The following is a 19028-nucleotide window of genomic DNA, read 5'->3' as shown; positions in this document are numbered from 1 at the left end:
CTAATATTCTTACTTTCCAATGCTTTATATTACACAATTTAATTAGACTGTCTGCCATATATATACTCTTCCTTGCAGTCTGAACAACTGTGATCTCACAGAGAAGGTCAAATGTAATGTAAAAAAATAACTAACATACTGGCAAAAGATGGCAGGATGAAATGCATTTTCAGTCATAATTCTCTCTTTTGTCTCTTAAAGAAGCTAGTGGCAAACTCCTCTTGTTACTGAGCATTTTATGAGTGTGTAAAATTCTGTGTGCAAATGCAGCTGATACGGAGAATGGAGAATTTTCTCTAGTCTACTTGTTTCTTTTCATGACTGTGAATTTTAATGGATTGAGTTTCCTTCTTACTGTGTCATCGTTTTGTTTCAACCTTTTTTTTTTATATTCTGTGTTTATAGATGACGATCTCCAGTGATTAAACCTGAATTGTAGAAACACTGAATGTTTTGCAATGTAATCGCTATTAGTTTCATGTTTATGGGATTACTTATGGGCTCAATATGAATAGATCAGGATGAGGCTAAAATGGACACAGTTGAAGCAATGACATCGATCCACAGTAGTGTGAAATCGGGTGTTGGTGCCGTTTGGTGTTTTGTGCTACCAGTAAAGTCAGTCTTTGTTTGTTTGTTGGGCGACTGTAGGCTAGTCATTAAAATCACCTTTGCAGGTATCCGTGCCATCAGTCGCATGCGTTTTTACAGTGGCCATTAAGAATCATGGAATAGCAAAATGCACAATTCAATACAAAAAATTACATCAAACCGTTTTCAGGAAACGGCATTGTATTCTTGAAGAGCACTAATCCAGATATACATAATACACAGACATAAAATGTAGCTCAGTGCTTTACATTAAGCCAATTACAAAGAATTACAGAGACAACACAAATGAAGATAACAAACACTGTGGAAATAAATCCACATAACAAACAAGACAAACACTTTGGGGCCTTTCCCCTGTGCCTCCCTCAAGTGAGACAACACTGATCCTGGGAATACATACTGTAATTCCATACAACAATCAACCAAAAAAAGACATTTGACTTTAAAGACCACCAAAAGTTCTAAAGACCTGCTAGACATAGCACAGTAATCATTAAAAGCAGAAAGCCCAATTTTAATGAATAAACCAGCTGCAGACGAGCTGAGGGCTCATGAAGGGACATGAAACAACAATGAGTCTGAAAGGAGGAGGAGCCAAACCATTCACAGCTTTGCAGACAAGTAAAAGGATCTTAATCTATTGTAAAAGATACAGGGAGCCAATGCAGTGCAGCTAAAACAGGAGTGATATGCTCTCGTTTCCATGTTTTTGTTCAGTCTCGCAGCAGAGTTCTGAATTGATTCCAGTCTTTCAATTGATTTTTTTGGAGACCAGTAAAGAGCATTGCAGTAGTCCAGCTGACTTGAAATAAAAGCATGGACTAATTTCCCAGAATCCTGACTTGATGAAAATGGCTGTAAACTTAGATCAGAGTCTAAAATTACACCCAGGCTTGTTACTTCTGATTAACCTGGGGAGTGAAATTTTATAATGGATTAGGAAATTTGACTCCCCAGGTGAAATCAGAAGGCTATTGATTTAGTGAAATTTTACTGTAGGAATTTGGAATTATGGCATTACAAAATCCAGCAAAATGGTAAACGTATTCAATAGATGGCACTTTTCTCAAAAGAAAAAGAAAATGTTTTAAATCAAACTGTTTCCTGGATATTCGATATACACCGTGAATAGCACCATGCCAGGTATACATGCTACTGATTTTGTGAATTTTTACAGTAGGAATTTGGAATTATGGGTTTGCGAAATCCTCCAAAATGGTAGACATATTCAATACATGGCACTCTTCAAAAATCAATTGTTAAAATAAAAAACTGTTTTCAGGAAATACCAGGTAGAGCTTGAAGACCATAATATCAAGTATACATGTTTGTGATACAACCACATACTCAGCTATGCTGCTCATCCCACAAATGCATGTTCCTTACAAATGGGGCACCATTTAAAAGGGAAATAAACGGGCTTTCCAACGGTATAAAATGTATTGCCAAGAAGCATTGTTACAACAGAGAAATAATCTACCAAACACAAATTTCCGAACTTTTTGTTCGATATTTATATTGCGCAATGTAGATGCGCGTCGAGATTTGAAGTGCGGAAATCTTGCATTTCACTCGCATTACTTTTTTCACTGAGTGAAAAGGGTGATCAAGGTTTTAATCGTAAGGTGTAGCTAATTGTCTAATTAGTCTAATTGGTCTGATTTTAGAACCAAACGATCTGCAGGTATCGCTATTAACCTTATGTGTAGCGAAATGATGTCGACAGCTGAATGTTTTGTTTTTTATCGCGCATAAACTATCGCTTTCTCACAGAGGGACAGAAGTTCAAATATTCACTGAGACAAGTAATATGCTAAGTTTTTTGTGGTTTTGTGTAAAATACGTCCTCATAATACAGACTCCAATGCGGTCTACGAGGTTTGGATCCGCGTTTGTTCTCTCACTTGCGATATCACTGCTGCTTTCGTCCTCTTTGGGTGAGTAGGCCTATGTTATTTTTGTTGTTGTTGCATGAGCCAGTTTGTGATTCACAGAGGAAGTAGCCTAGAATTAGAATTGTAATCTACGTATGTAGATTTGAAAGAATTAGTGGACTGAAACACTGGTGTTGGTAACACGTAAGTGAAAAGTCGTTTCGGCTCTACATTGCGCAGGCTTTAATGTTTGTTACGTATACCCTTTGTTTTTACAATTCCTTAATTGGTTTGCATATCCACTTAGGCTACTCCGGAATCACCACGTTAGTACGGCCAACTTTTTAATTTTCAGGAAGCTGCAGCAGTCTGGTCTTCTCGGTCTGTTGGGTTCTAAATATCAGCGCCCACGAGAACAGGTATTACGCGGCTCAAAATGCATGCGCAACTTGAAGCATATCCATCTCTTTGTTTGAACGGTGACTTTGTTCTCAATTCTTAGACCAGATATCAATGTATGGCTGGACAACACTGAGCTGACCGCCATAGGAAGTCAAGGCAAATTTGTGTCTTTGTCGGTAACGCCACTCGATGTACATGAATTACGCACCGAATATGAAGGAATCGCACAAGTGTGGAACTTCTCGATTGTTTCGGGTAAGTGCGGAATTCAATTGTAGACTTAACTTGCGACGGGACTGCGGTGAAGTTGGTTATTCAACCTCAGTAGTTCTTGGTTGAATTCAAGAGGCTGAAAGCCATTATTGAATTTTATAAAATCACTCATTTCTAATCCGTAAAACATTTGTTATTGAATACACAGTGGCGGTGGGTGAGCTGAAAACTGGAGAAGCCTTTAAAGTAGGGGTGCACAACTAATTTAGCTAATTAAATAAGAGTAACGGCACAATATCCTGAAGCGGATCGGCCCTTGCTGTGTATTAATAAGCAGTAACACTAACACATTGCTCCAGGGGAGGACTCGCAATCATCACAATTAGGAAAAAATCTTATTTAATCACTAAATTACGATGGTCTACATGTATGCGATGTTCGTACAGACCTTTTTCAAACTTGAATGTTTATTCTCAACCAGTTTATGGCAAAATGAGATTTCATAAATGTTGAAATAATGGCATGGATTAAAATGTTTCACTAAAGTGTAATTTCCCTTTAAAAAGATAAATGGCGTAGCTGTTTCAGTGTACAGTTTGGCATGACTGAATTGTGAAATGCTAACGTTTCTCATTTTCTATACAAATACCATTTTAACTCGGTGAAAGGCGATGGCGATAGAGGTGAGCGAGTGCTCAATATTCTAGGTGTAACGCCCGATTGCGTGCCAGTCGCCTGTCTCCCAAATCCAATGCTATCCATTTTTTTTATTGTCAGATTCCATAAATGTGAGTGGCACACAGAGAACGGCGCATCTTCCCTCCAGCGCAACTGCGGTGAGTATTGCTGACATTTAAATCTGGCCGACAGTTGTTGCCACTGTCAAGAAACTGCTGGACGTGTTTTCCAAAATGCGGTCCATGCCTCGGTTTTTTTTGACAGATTGAATCACTTAAATTAGTATTGCAGGCCACTGAATGTGAACAGATACTTGCATAAAGACGGGAACTGGGCATTTAACGCAAAGATCGCAGGTTCGATTACCGGGTAGGGTACTGATGTTGTACCCTTGAGTGAGGCATTGACCTGGATTGCTTCCGTTTTTTTATTAGACTTATGGCAGCTTTGACCAGTCTGGCCATTCTCCTCTGAATTCTCATTAACACGGCACACAGAACTGCAGCTCACTGGATGGTTTTTGTTTTTCACACCATTCTCTGTAAACTCTAGGGGCTGTTGTATGAGAATCCCAGGAGATCAGCAGCTTCTGAGATACTCAAACCACCCTGTCTGGCACCAACAATCATTCCATGGTCGAAGTAACTTGGATCACACTTCTTTCCCATTCTGGCATTTGGTCTGAAACTGCTGAACATTTTGACCATATCTGCTTACGGTTATGCATTTAGTTGCTGCCAACTTGATTGGCTGATTTAAATATTTGCATGAACAAGCTGTTGTACAGGTCTACCTGAAAGTGCTTACCGAGTGTATACCGAGCTGTAAAAATGGATACTATGTGTAAATGGTTGTACATCACTCTGGATAAGGCGGCACGGATGGTGCAGTGGGTAGCGCTGCCGCATCACAGCAAGGAGGTCCTGGGTTCGAATCCCCGTCGGCCGGGGCCTCTCTATGCGGAGTTTGCATGTTCTCCCTGTGTCTGCGTGGGTTTCCTCCGGGTACTCCGGTTTCCTCCCACAGTCCAAAGACATGCAGGTTAGGCTGATTGGAGAGTCTAAATTGCCCATAGGTATGAGTGTGTGAGTGAATGGTGTGTGCGCCCTGCGATGGACTGGCGACCTGTCCAGGGTGTATTCCTGCCTTTCGCCCAATGTATGCTGGGATAGGCTCCAGCCCCCCTGCGACCCTGTTCAGGATAAGCGGGTTCAGATAATGGATGGATGGATGGATGGATGGATGGATGTTCAGCACTGGTTCTCTAGCTGGATCCTGTGGGTGGGAAAGGTGTGTATCCTAATTTAGCTCCAACTGTGAATTTTAATAAGTTGTTAAAAAGTTCTGATTGTGCTATCGTGCAAATTATTACAAAGGTACATTTTAAAGGTACAATAGGTAAGATTTTTGTGTTAACATTGTTACAAGACCATTGTAAATCCCTTCCTATCATTGAAAAAGGCTCACTGACATGTTGAGTCGCCCACTGCCTGTGTTCGTCAGAAGTCGTCAGAAGTCGTCAGAAGTCGTCAGAAGTCGTCAGAAGTCGTCAGAAGTCGTCAGAAGTCGTCAGAAGTCGTCAGAAGTCGTCAGAAGTCGTCAGAAGTCGTCAGAAGTCGTCAGAAGTCGTCAGAAGTCGTCAGAAGTCGTCAGAAGTCGGGTCTTGGTTCTTCCGTAACTTCCTCTAAAGACCATCAATGTGTCAATCAATACAGTGACACGAGATTACCATCATGTGCTCCTTAATGTTAAAGTAGCTGGTCCTGCGTGTTGGTTGAGGTGGGTCTTTCCCTAAGGATTATCACTAAAAGGTTATTTGTAATCATGTGATTGTCTTTTTGGTGACACACATTGTCAATTAAGAAAATTACCCTTACAACAGTCACAATTACATCACCATCTGCTGCAGCCAATCATCCACACTGACCAAATGTTTGGTATAACTGAGCTGAAGTTGGTCAGAAATTCCAAAATTGAACATTCCTGTGAACACGCTGACGCTGAATTATTGTACTGCTATACAATGAGTGTCGGTCCATCAATTGCATCTTTTGAAACCCGAATCTAAGGACTATAAACGCAGGCAGAGCATGAGTCAACATGTCAGTGAGCCTTTTTCAATGATGGGAAGGCATTTATTATGGTCTTGTAACAATGTTTTAGCACAACATCTTACCTACTGTACCTTTTAAATATGTTTTATTTTTCCATCTCACTGAGATTTGATGCATTTTCAGTTTTTTTTGTTTTGTTTTGGTTTCTATTTCATTGGGTATCTCTACCTGTTCCTCCATCTCTCGCTCACACACAGGAAGCGCTCAAGACTTTCCGGACAGAGGAAGTGTTTCCCTGTGAAAACAGCACAGAGTATCTCCATCAGAAGGAGAGCTTCATCATCGCGCTTGGTACGCCTCTCTCCTAACTCCTCAGGTCTCGTGCCTTATTTATTTCAAGTTGTTTTTATTGAGTTTATTATGGAAAAAGAAGTAAATAAGACCAACAAACAAAAGATGGCCGGATAACACCACTGCATATCTACCATATTTTATGGATATACATCTTGAACTTACCATATGTAAAACTTATGAGGATTTACAGCAGGATGGACAAATGTGGGAAAGGTAGGTAATGTAATGGAAAGAGCCAAAGGAGGGTGAAGGAAAGGATAGGGTAGAGATATAGGGGGGTGGGCTACTAATCCAAGGCACCTGAGCAGACTTCCAGTACTGTATATTTAAAGTGTTTGCATCAAATTATTTTTCATAATAGTCTAAGAAGAGGTACCAAGTATCTTGAAACGTTCTCCCAGAACCCTGAACTGTGCATCTCATTTGAGATATGACATTGTCTCTCGCACCCAGCGTGGATGGGATGGGAGGACCAAGAAGTATAAGCTGGTGGGCTAGTAGTGTTGAGAATGCTATTAGGTCTGATTGGTATCTCGATACCCCACTGTTGGTAGGGAGAACCTGAAATGTTGCTATAATTGGATCTGGGTCAATCTTAGTTTTTAAAAACATATGTTTTTATAACATATGTATGAGTGTGTTAAAATCTGGGGTATGGTACGGTCAGGTCTCTGGGGGTACGGTATGGTCCCGTCGCGTGTCTGGGGGTACGGTCCGGTCACGTGTCTGGGGGTATGGTACGGTACGGTTGCGTGTCTGGGGGTATGGTACGGTACGGTCGCGTGTCTGGGGGTATGGTACGGTACGGTCGCGTGTCTGGGGGTATGGTACGGTCACGTGTCTGGGGGTACGGTCAGGTCTCGGGGTATTTGTCTAGATTCTCGAGCACACCCTGCCATGCACGCTTTCCCCAGGCTACTCCCGTCGCTTTCCCCTGAGGCAGGAGTCTGGGGCTGCCTCTGCGCTCCTGGTGGCCTGGAGCGGGAGATCCCTGGCGGCTTACGACCCCCCGCACAGAGTGACTCTGTACCAGCTGGAGCCGAGCGGCCTGGTGCCCTTGTGCAACGATACCACACACGCGCCGCGCTACCGCTTCACCGGCCTGCAGGGGTGCGGGAGCTACGTGGCGTGTGTGGAGAGGGCGCGCGGCCCCTCCCTCCTGTGCCTCGCCACGCTCACCGGTACGCGTCCGCCGCTACAATTCAGACTCAGGTGTCGATAACTCTTATCTGTCTCCGTTATTTAGCTGTATTGGGCTTTACCACCCAGATATGAACCCGAATACCAGGGGGTTCATATGAGCAGCGGTTGTTTCATACGCGTTCTTTAGCTACTGTATACACACAAGCTCGTAGCAGGTCGGCCTTTTTGTGTGGATTATTACTTGGTAAAGCTTGACTCTGTGAGTTGCCTGCTCGGAGCTCTGTGTTAAGCTCCCTGTTTGAACGCCTAGATCCCGACGTGCCCGCAAACTTCCGGGTGACGGCGTGGGACAGCAGCAGCCTGACGGTGGGGTGGGACTATCCCCCGAGCGACCGGCTGGCCTCCTTCCTGGTCACCGTCTTCCATACGAACGGCTCCGGCCACGTCCTGGAGGAGAGGAGGTACAGGCAGGAGCCCGACCGGCGCGGGTTCACGGCGGGGCCTCTGTCGCCCTGCAGCAGGGTGCGGCTGGGCCTGCAGGCCGAGTGCCGGGGTCCAGGCCCCGCCCGCCCCAGCGCCATGGCCCTCAGTGACGGAAACTCTGGTACAGCCACATGGCCCCTGTGTCTGGAACACACATGCACACTATACCTGGAACACACACACACACACACACGCACACTATACCTGGAACACATGCGCATACACGCACACTATACCTGGAACACACACGCACACATGCACACTATACCTGGAACACACACACACATGCACACTATACCTGGAACACACACACACACGCACACTCTACCTGGAACACACACACACACGCACACTCTACCTGGAACACACACGCACATGCACGCACGCATGCACACCCATGCACACTATACCTGGAACACATGCGCATACACGCACACTATACCTGGAACACACATGCACACTATACCTGGAACACACACACACACACATGCACACTATTCCTGGAACACACACGCACACACACGCACACTATACCTGGAACACATGCACATACGCGCACACCATACCTGGAACATACACGCACATGCACACACACGCACACTATACCTGGACCACACACGCATGCACCATACCTGGAACACACGCATGCACCATACCTGGAACGCATATACACTCACACTGTACCTGGAAACATGCACACTATACCTGGAGCACGCATGCGCACACACACACACACACACACGCACACGCACACGCCATATCTGGGACACGCACACGCCATATCTGGGACACACACACACCATACCTGGAACACACGCACACACACACATACCATACCTGGAACACACGCACACACATACACGCCATACCTGGAACACACGCACGCACACACACCAGGTCTGGAACACACACGCATGCACGCACGCACACACACGCTTGTTGTTGAAAATGTCTGACTCCTAATGGAATATCCCGGACTGAGTTTGTGTGGAGGTACCCTTTCTCTGTTCTTTGCCTTTGATATTCTTTTGTGGAAGCTCAACCTAAACAAAGCATTTGATTTTAGATTTTTTCTTGTCCCCTAGCAAACTCTGAAATCATAAACCTGCGCCAGTCCACCTCCGGGCCGCACAGCTACACGGTGCGCTGGTCTGTGCGGAACTTCTCGTCCGTCTCCAGCTTTCGGGTGTACCACCAGGGGGCGCTCCGGGGCTCCACCCTCCTCAGCTGGCACACGGTGACGGGCCTGCTGCCCTGCAGGCAGTACAGCTGCAGGGTGGAGGCTTTGTGTGGGGCCAGCACGGTCATGAGCTCCACCACCATCCCCACCAGCACAGGTAGGCCTCGAGGCTGGGAGGAGAGGGGCCCTGTGTGTGTGTGTGCGCGTGTGTGTGTGTGTGGGTTTGTTGTGCATTCAGGCCCTGGTGTGGTGTGTGTGTATTCATGCTGGTTTGTTGTGCATTCAGGCCCTGGTGTGTGTGTGTGTGTGTGTGTGTGTGTTCATGCTGGTTTGTTGTGCATTCATGCCCTGGTGTGTGTGTGTTCATGCTGGTTTGTTGTTCATTCAGGCCCTGGCGATGTGCTGGATCTCCGGTTTCGGCAGGAGGACTCGATGGCCTTGTGGAGCAGCAGTTCTGGGGCGGGCCTAGCGCTCTCATACTGGCTCTCTGAGAGAGGCCAGCCAGTCGTCCAGCAGGGCAGGCTTGAGGGTCCCCCCCTGTCTCTGAAGGGCCTGAGGCCTGGTGCCCTGTATGACCTGGAGGTGGTGCCAGAGTGCCCAGGGGGTGCAGAGCAGGGCGCCACAGCTGTGCTGCAGTTCACCACAGAAGAAGTCCCCGGCGACGCCGCCAGAAATTCCAGAGCCCGATCCAGTGGCACCACCAGCGAACGCTCTGCAGGCCCAACCACAGAGCGGCTCGGTCAGTGATACAGCAGGCTGTGCAGGCCCAACCACAGAGCGGCTCGGTCAGTGATACTGCAGGCTGTGCAGGCCCAACTGCAGAGCAGCTTGGTCAGTGATACTGCAGGCTGTGCAGGCCCAACTGCAGAGCGGCTCGGTCAGTGATACTGCAGGCTGGTACTGACAGAGCGGTCTGTATTAAAGCAGGCTGGTACTGACAGAGCGGTCTGTATTAAAGCAGGAGCAAAGAAAATAAAAAGGATGGAAATGAGTGATTTTAATGAGCCCGTTGTTTCGTACTGTTTGTCTGATTTCTGCCCCGACCCTCCTCTAGGACTGCAGGGCCGTCTCGCGGACCACAGGATGTTCCTTGTTGTGCCGTGGACAATTCCGTCACCGCTGAAAGATCCAGCTGCAGAGTCTCGGGTCCTGCTGGAGGGCGTAATTAAACACCAGGTGGGGGTCCTGTTGGGGGGCGTTATTAAACACAGCCCTGCTGTAGCTTGTACCAGCGGGGCGATCCTTCTCTCAGTTTAAGAACCCCCTCCGGTGGTCACATGGGCATCTGCAGCCAGCCTGTATGACAGAAGCCTTTTTAAGATGTCATTCCCTTGCTTTTCCGTTTCCTGCTCTCCCAGCTGCAGAGCTTGCTGAGGAAATCCTGGCCGAGAGCCGAGGTGCAGCTGATCTCTTTTGAAGACTACGAGAAGAAAACGAAAACCAAGATCACTTTTGAAAGCTCCGACGTTTCGAGCCAGAATGGGGTGGTGAGCCTGCTCCCAAAGGAGCAACTGCAGTACTTTACCTCGCTCAACCACCCCAACATCACGGTCACTGAGGAGGTCTTGTACTGGCAGGGTAGGCGTGAGGCATGCTGGGAGATCTGTCTGTGCATGCACATGCAGGTTTGTGTGTGCTCATTGTGTCTGGTGTGATGCAGTGGAGCGGGAGTATATGATGGGCTTTTCTCCTCTGACCCCCACAGACCCTGACGAGTGTGTCGACTCTGCCCTGAATGAGTGTGGCTCACACTCCCTCTGCATCAACACCCTGGACTCCTTCACCTGCGTGTGTCAGCCGGGTTACTATGACCTCAGCCCCTTCCTCACCCCAGCCTGCCACGGTACACCCGGACGCACGCACGCACACACACGCACACACGCGCACACGCACACACACGCACATGCACACACACACGCACACACGCGCACACGCACGCACACGCATGCACCAATGCAGACTTGCTTACACCCGCATGCACACACTCGCACGCTCAAGCGCTCCGGAAAAGACGCCTGTTGTCTCACACACACGCGCACACAAGTGTGCACAGACATGCATTCACACACGCACACGCAAACCCACATACCCAAGTGCGTGCACACACACAGACGCACACACTATCATGCCACGGTCGAAATCATGAGACAACATTTTTTCTCTCATATTGATGGTTGGTGTGAACATTATCTGAAGCTCCTGACCCATATCTGCATGATTTTATGTGAACTGGCTTTTCCCTTGCTGATGGTTGAGAAAGAGATTTTGCATGCTTGTTGAATGACATGATATATAGGTCCTTTAGACTGTGAATGATTAAATGAAGAAAAATTGCCAATTTCACTTTGTTTGATTTACAGTAATTGTTGGTGGTTTTCAGAACAAATGTGATGACTGAATAAAAGAACATTGAAACATGCCAGGGAACATATAGTTGTCCCGTATGTTTGAACGTAAAACATTGATCATTATCCACGTGTGTTATATGCCGTCTTTTTTAAATCCATGTTTAACGAGGGTGCCAGTGATTCTGGAGCCCAGTGTGCATGTGTCCGTCGCGTGACGAAAGGATGTTGTCCTCGCAGAAACGGGGATGTTCTCGCGCTGCCAGACGGGTGACGTCTCGGGCGCCGTCTCCAAGCCTTTCCTCCTCCGGCACTTTGGCGGGAACGTGACCGCCGTCCTCAACGACGGCCGCTGCTCCCTCCAAGAGACGGACAAGTTGTATTACTACAGGATGACTAGCGCCCCTTCTCTGTGCGGAGGGGAAACGCTGGTGAGCAGCAGGGTTCAGGCCCAGGGCCAGATTCCAATCCAGTTTGTAAGCTTTCCCTTTCCAGGAATACCAGGATGAAATTTGGAGCGCCCGCCAAGTGGAGTTTGCTTCCGAATTGCATAAGGGTAGCAATTAGATTCCTTAATTCCCTCCCTCCCGCCAAGGCTAATGCAGTGCAATGCGTGGAAGAGGGGAGCGAATCCGTTCGCTTTCAAGCGCTTTTTTTCGGGCTGAAATGTTTGAACCAAGAATTTCACTTCATCTGATACTTCAGCCAACAGCCTTTGTTCCTGTTTTTGAATAGGGTTTAAGAGAACCTCAAACCCTCTTGGTGTGTTTTTGTCGTCACTAAAAATAAGACGGGGTGGTTATTATTAATTATTAAAAAGTCAATTCCTCAAGTTTGCACTACTGGTGCATTCTGGGAATGCACTCACCTAACCCTGCCATAGCTAACTGAAGGCAACTGCACCTTCCTACATACAGGCCATGAGTACATGAGACCTCTCTGTTCATCCTCTCTCTCTCTACCTCTCCCATCTCTCTTCATCCAGCTGAGCCATAGTGGTATGGTGATTGTGTAATGGGGTTTGTGCTGGTTTAGCTGAGCCATAGTGGTATGGTGATTGTGTATTGTGTTTGTGTTGGTTTAGCTGAACCATAGTGGTATGGTGATTGTGTAATGGGGTTTGTGCTGGTTTAGCTGAGCCATAGTGGTATGGTGATTGTGTAACGGGGTTTTTGCTGGTTTAGCTGAGCCACAGTGGTATGGTGATTGTGTAATGGGGTTTGTGCTGGTTTAGCTGAGCCATAGTGGTATGGTGATTGTGTATTGTGTTTGTGCTGGTTTAGCTGAACCATAGTGGTATGGTGATTGTGTATTGTGTTTGTGCTGGTTTAGCTGAGCCACAGTGGTATGGTGATTGTGTAATGGGGTTTGTGCTGGTTTAGCGGAGCCACAGTGGTATGGTGATTGTGTATTGTGTTTGTGCTGGTTTAGCTGAACCAGACTCATGTGTCTCTGAGGAACACTATGACCGTGACCCTGAGCAGTGGGAGCTCCATCACGCGGAGGGACCTGAAGGTGCTGTGGACCTGTGCCTACCCCCTGCTCCACACCTCCACCGCCCACACCCAGCCTGGCCTGGCATGGTAAGGAGCCCCCCTCTCAACCTGCCATCCAATCAGCTCCCCTCTCAACCTATCATCCAATCAGCTCCCCTCTCAACCTGTCATCCAATCAGCTCCCCTCTCAACCTGTCATCCAATCAGCTCCCCTCTCTACCTGTCATCCAATCAGCTCCCCTTCTCTCAATCTGCTATCCAGTCAACCACAAACCACAGTCATTAAGCCACAAACTAGCATTTTCAGTTCTACATGTTCACTGTGTTCCATGTTTTGGACAGATTATTCTTATTTCCGGGTACCATAATTTTTGGGACTCATGGCTTTGCATGCGTTTCTGATTAAACGGCTGTATTCTGTTTTCTTAGTGCAGGAGTGCAAAAGAACGTTCAGTATCTGAACAATAGGCTTGCAAAAATATTTGTATTTGCTGTTTTATTGCTACTCTTGCCCTGTTTGGGGAAAATTTACGCTTTTTCATAAACTTTTCACAGTTCACTACTGTGCTGTGTAGTTTTTTTAATTTGTTTTTATTAATAATTTTTATCCGATTATTATTATAATTTTTTTTTCCTTTTTCTCCCAATTTGGTAGCCAATTGGACCCTGTCTGATTCAATTAGAGCCAGTATTAGATACACCGCCCACACCCCGTCCCTCGGCGGCCAACGGGAGAGCGACACGCCTTCTTCAAGCCATCTCGCCTCCCAAGCTGTAACCGTGATTCCGAGGCGCCCGAGGTGCTTGATTTGTGCGGCAATCTACTAACCCTGCCAAGTCCCTCCCTCTGGAGCAGCGAGCCAATTATTGCTGCTCCACGTGAGCTGGCCAAACTTGACTTCCCGGGGTCCCCCACTGATCTGTGAACCCCTTTGATCTGTGGATCCTGTAATATCCTGTTAACAACACTTGAACCCTCTTTGTGACCAACTGTCCCTACCAGTGGGAGGGCTATTGCAGTGAGCGTGCGTGTGTGTGCGTGCCTGTGTGTGTGTGTATCCGTAAATCCACAGGTAAAACAGGTCAACGTGATAAATGATAAATTGAACGGAAAAGCTCAAACCTAGCTTGTGGTGGTGCTTTAGAGGGAGGTCTGAGGGGAGAAGTGGACCCGGAGCAGCTGTTTTATATGCGGGAGTGTCTGAGGAGACGCGGTGCTGTGCTCCTCTGCAGGTTCTCCTCTCACAGCGTGGTGCAGGCCAGCTCCTCGCGCCTCCTGCAGCTCAGCATGGGCCTTTACAGCGACGCCTCCTACGCCTCCTCCCACGCCTACGCCGGCCCTGTGGAGCTGCCCCTCTCCGCGCGCCTGCACATCCAGGTGACCCTGCACTCCCAGGACAGCCTGGCCTTCCAAATGAGCCTGCAGCTGGAGGCCTGCTGGGCCACAGAGACCACCGACCCACTGGAGGAGAGGAGGGCCTTTTACCTGAAGGAAGGGTGAGCTCTCTCTCTGTCTCTGTCTGTCTCTCTCTGTCTCTGTCTGTCTCTCTGTCCCTCTCTGTCTGTCTCTCTCTCTGTCTCTCTATTGGTGCTTGCCCCCTGTTAATTGCGGGTTGAAGCTTTATTGCCATTAGAGTAAGTGCTTTGTGTTCCTATTAAATTTGTGCCATGGGAATTTTGGAGGCAAATGACAAATACCGGATGACCGGGTGTGTGTGTGAGGCTCGACTAGACGCACAGCCCGTTATCCCCCCAGCTGCCCCAACGACAGAACCTTCCGCTGGCACCTCCAGGATGGCTGGCCTCAGAGGAGAAGGTTTTCGATTCAGATGTTCACCATGTCTGACCACGCCCACGTCTACCTCCACTGCCTCACCCGCATATGCAGCCCGGACGAGGACTGCACCACGGTAACATTTCAACAGGGGTATTTTACCAATTTGTAAATTGTATAAATATCATGCAGGAATTGTCAGATGCAATTGACAAACTAAAACCATCCACCGTTGTCAATATTCCAAGCAGTGAGCGGTTGCTGCGTTTGAGTTATGGTGAAAAACCAGTGTTCTACAGTCATCCTTGGCCTTTTTGCTGTTATTCTGATGCATGTGCGTATTTCGGTCATTGCACTTTCTTACGAACTTGCTGAGAACTTCATGAAGAATACTGTCCTCCTGCTTCCTTTTCCTGCTTTTGCGTAATGTCAACCACAGAGAGAGGGCCTGTGTGTGCAGGAGACTCTGGGGTGAGAGAGGGCCTGTGTGTGCAGGAGACTCTGGGGTGAGAGAGGGCCTGTGTGTGCGGGAGACTCTGGGGTGAGAGAGGGCCTGTGTGTGCAGGAGACTCTGGGGTGAGAGAGGGCCTGTGTGTGCGGGAGACTCTGGGGTGAGAGAGGGCCTGTGTGTGCGGGAGACTCTGGGGTGAGAGAGGGCCTGTGTGTGCAGGAGACTCTGGGGTGAGAGGGCCTGTGTGTGCAGGAGACTCTGGGGTGAGAGAGGGCCTGTGTGTGCAGGAGACTCTGGGATGAGAAATGTGCAAGATTGCCCCTGTGTACATCTGCACAGAACTGCAGCGAAGGCCGAAAGGTGAAAAGAGATCTACCAGACACACTGACGGCCATCGTTTCAGCAGGGCCCATCTCTGCCGCAACAGAGGAACTCTCAAATTGTGAGTGCCGTTTATTCAAACTGCTGTGTGAGTGAGTACACACACGCCTTTGCGTGCATGTTGCATGTATATTTTTATTTGTCAGATCACTGTTTCTGAATTGCATAGTGAGGGTCACTGGGAACAAATGCATATCCAGGTCAGATACAGTAAAGTACAGTTCTATCAAAGCAGCAGCTACCCATACGCTACATCAGTATCAGTCTTGAGGCAAAGTGAGTTAAGTCTGATTTACACCCGTCACTCAACCCTTGCTAGTGTCCTATGACTGAAATGGAAGTGCCGCACAGCGTTTTTGCATGTATACTTGGGCTAAGGTCGGCCATGATGGTTCTGTTGTCTCCATGGCGTATACTTGGGCTAAGGTCGGCCATGATGTTCTGTTGTCTCCATGGCGTATACTTGGGCTAAGGTCGGCCATGATGGTTCTGTTGTCTCCATGGCAACACGATGCCAAACAGCCACATGTTTACATTTTTGAAAACATGGCGGAACATGGCAGAGCCTATCCAGGACACTGAATTTCAGTGTTCCATCTGGCTGACGAATCAGTGCTGTGCAGCAAGGCATGACTGGTTGCATCATGACAAAATTCCACAGGTGCGCACGATTAAGTAAGTGTCATACTACACTTTTCTTTTTCAGTTGAAGTGTCATTTTCATCATACAACACTGCTACTGTAATAAGGGAGCAGGATAGGTTGTCACATTAATTTATCCAAAACAATTGAATAGCCATTTTGTATGATTTTGTGGTATACAGTGCATCCGGAAAGTATTCACAGCGCTTTCACTTTTACAGCCTTTTTCCAAAATGGAATACAGTTTTTTATTTCCTCAAAATTCTCCACACAACACCCCATAATGACAACATGAAATGGGTTTTTTTATTTTTATTTTTGCTAATTAAAAATAAAAAACTAAGAAATCACATGTACATAAGTATTCACAGCCTTTGCCATGAAGCTCAAAATTGAGCTCAGGTGCATCCTGTTTCCACTGATCAACCTTGAGAGGTTTCTACAGCTTAATTGGAGTCCACCTGTGGTAAATTCAGTTGATTGGACATGATTTCGAAAGGCACACACCTGTCTATATAAGGTCCCACAGTTGACAGAGCATGTCCCGATGGTCACTTTGTCAGAGCTCCAGCGTTCCTCTGTGGAGAGAGGAGAACCTTCTAGAAGGACAACCATCTCTGCAGCAATCCACCAATCAGGCCTGTATGGTAGAGTGGCCAGACAGAAGCCACTCCTTAGTCAAAGGCACATGGCAGCCCGCCTGGAGTTTGCCAAAAGGCACCTGAAGGACTCTCAGACCATGAGAAACAAAATTCTCTGGTCTGATGAGACAAAGATTGAACTCTTTGGCGTGAATGCCAGGCGTCATGTTTGGAGGAAACCAGGCACCGCTCATCACCTGGCCAATACCATCCCTACAGTGAAGCATGGTGGTGGCAGCATCATGCTGTGGGGATGTTTTTCAGCGGCAGGAACTGGGAGACTAGTCAGGATTGAGGGAAAGATGAACGTAGCAATGTACAGAGACATCCTGGATGAAAACCTGCTCCAGAGCGCTCTTAACCTCAGACTGGGGCTACGGTTCATCTTTCAGCAGGACAACAACCCTAAGCACACTGCCAAGATATCAAAGGAGTGGCTTCAGGACAACTCTGTGAATGTCCTTGAGTGGCCCAGCCAGAGCCCAGACTTGAATCCGATTGAACATCTCTGGAGAGATCTGAAAATGGCTGTGCACCGACGCTCCCCATCCAACCTGATGGAGCTTGAGAGGTGCTGCAAAGAGGAATGGGCAAAACTGCCCGAAGATAGGCGTGGCAAGCTTGTGGCATCATATTCAAAAAGACTTGAGGCTGCAATTGCTGCCAAAGGTGCATCAACAAAGTATTGAGCAAAGGCTGTGAATACTTATGTACATGTGATTTCTTAGTTTTGTATTTTCAATAAATTAGCAAAAATTTCAAAAAAATTATTTAATGTTGTCATTATGGGGTGTTGTGTGTAGAATTTTGAGGAAAAAAATGAATTTATTCAATTTTGGAATAAGGCTGTAACATAAAAGTGAAGCGCTGTGAATACTTTCCGGATGCGCTGTATATGGTCAAATTCACACTAATCTGAAATGCAGATATTATAATTTTTTGCTTCACACACCACACGGTCTAAAAATCTAACCTGAAATAAGATATGAAAATGGAATGGATACTAAACATTCAATGGGATTAATTAATATGAATCCGATTAATATTCCATTGTAATATTGTGTCCAAGAAATATGAGTGAAAAGTGTGCCATTATGCCCCTACTGGTAGTAGTAGTTGTGGTAATTACAATAACATATTGTTTATTTTGGGCTTCTGTGTCACTTATAAATGTCATGTAGAATGTGTTGTAGACTGGATTAGAATGTGAGGTGTGATTGTGGTTGACTGTATTAGAATGTGAGGTGTGATTGTGATTGACTGGATTAGAATGTGAGGTGTGATTGTGGTTGACTATTAGAATGTGAGGTGTGATTGTGATTGTGGTTGACTGGATTAGAATGTGTTGTGTAATTGTGGTTGACTGGATTAGAATGTGAGTTGTGATTGTGATTGTGGTTGAATGTATTAGAATGTGTTGTGTAATTGTGGTTGACTGGATTAGAATGTGAGGTGTGATTGTGGTTGACTGGATTAGAATGTGTTGTGTAATTGTGGTTGACTGGATTAGAATGTGTTGTGTAATTGTGGTTGACTGGATTAGAATGTGAGGTGTGATTGTGGTTGACTAGATTAGAATGTGAGGTGTGATTGTGGTTGACTGGATTAGAATGTGAGGTGTGATTGCTGTTCTTACTCTTTGCAGGGACTGCTGCCCTGATCATACTCTCTGTGGGTGGAGGACTGATTGGCCTCTTTGTTCTGACTGCACTGGGTGTGCGTGCTGCACAGGTCCTAGCACAGCCATAGACAATGAAGATCCATGTACACCTGCACTGTGCCCTTATTCTGTTATTGTACACCTGCACTGTGTCCTTATTCTGTTATGGTACACCTGCACTGTGTCCTTATTCTGTTTGTGTTACTGTGCACAAACCGCACTGTCATTATTCTGTTTGTGTTACTGTGCACAAACAGCACTGTCATTCTGTTTGTGTTAGTGTCTTTTCTGCACAGTAACAGTGTCATTATTCTGTTTACTGTACACCTGTACTGTGTCCTTATTCGCTGTATGTTATTGTGCACAAACAGTCCTGTGTTTTTGTTTTGTTTTTTCTAATCATGAAAGAATTACCATTTTGTCTGAAATAAACAATAAGTTAATGTTTTTGTAATTGAAGATTTTAGTTTTATATTAGATGGCAAGGTTTTGCAGCAGAGGGCTTCAGACTGCGCAGCCAAAAACCACCGCTTTCATTTCTGCTCTTACCGCCAGAGCCAGTCTCATTGGCTCAGGCGGTAAGAGCAGTCGTCTGGCCGTCGGAGGGTTGCCAGTTGAATCCCGCCCTGCATGTGTCGGAAGTGT

At 46.7% G+C, this 19028-nt stretch overlaps 1 protein-coding gene across 1 annotated transcript; it reads left to right on the top strand.

Annotated features, from left to right (window-relative positions):
- Window positions 1-2295: 2295 nt before the first annotated feature.
- Window positions 2296-18524, top strand: LOC133119250 (uncharacterized). Its single transcript, XM_061229769.1, has 18 exons — window positions 2296-2549; window positions 2842-2905; window positions 2989-3143; window positions 3879-3937; window positions 6091-6184; window positions 7102-7368; window positions 7641-7934; window positions 8899-9150; window positions 9382-9732; window positions 10048-10169; window positions 10352-10571; window positions 10699-10836; window positions 11579-11769; window positions 12770-12921; window positions 14068-14331; window positions 14591-14744; window positions 15399-15501; window positions 18369-18524. Exons 1-18 carry the CDS (start codon window positions 2423-2425, stop codon window positions 18470-18472), a joined length of 3111 nt encoding a protein of 1036 aa, XP_061085753.1. The 5' UTR covers window positions 2296-2422; the 3' UTR covers window positions 18473-18524.
- Window positions 18525-19028: the final 504 nt, after the last annotated feature.

This window comes from Conger conger, chromosome 19 (assembly GCF_963514075.1).
Source record: "Conger conger chromosome 19, fConCon1.1, whole genome shotgun sequence".
NCBI lineage: Eukaryota > Metazoa > Chordata > Actinopteri > Anguilliformes > Congridae > Conger > Conger conger.
This window is presented reverse-complemented; position numbering and strand designations above follow the sequence as displayed.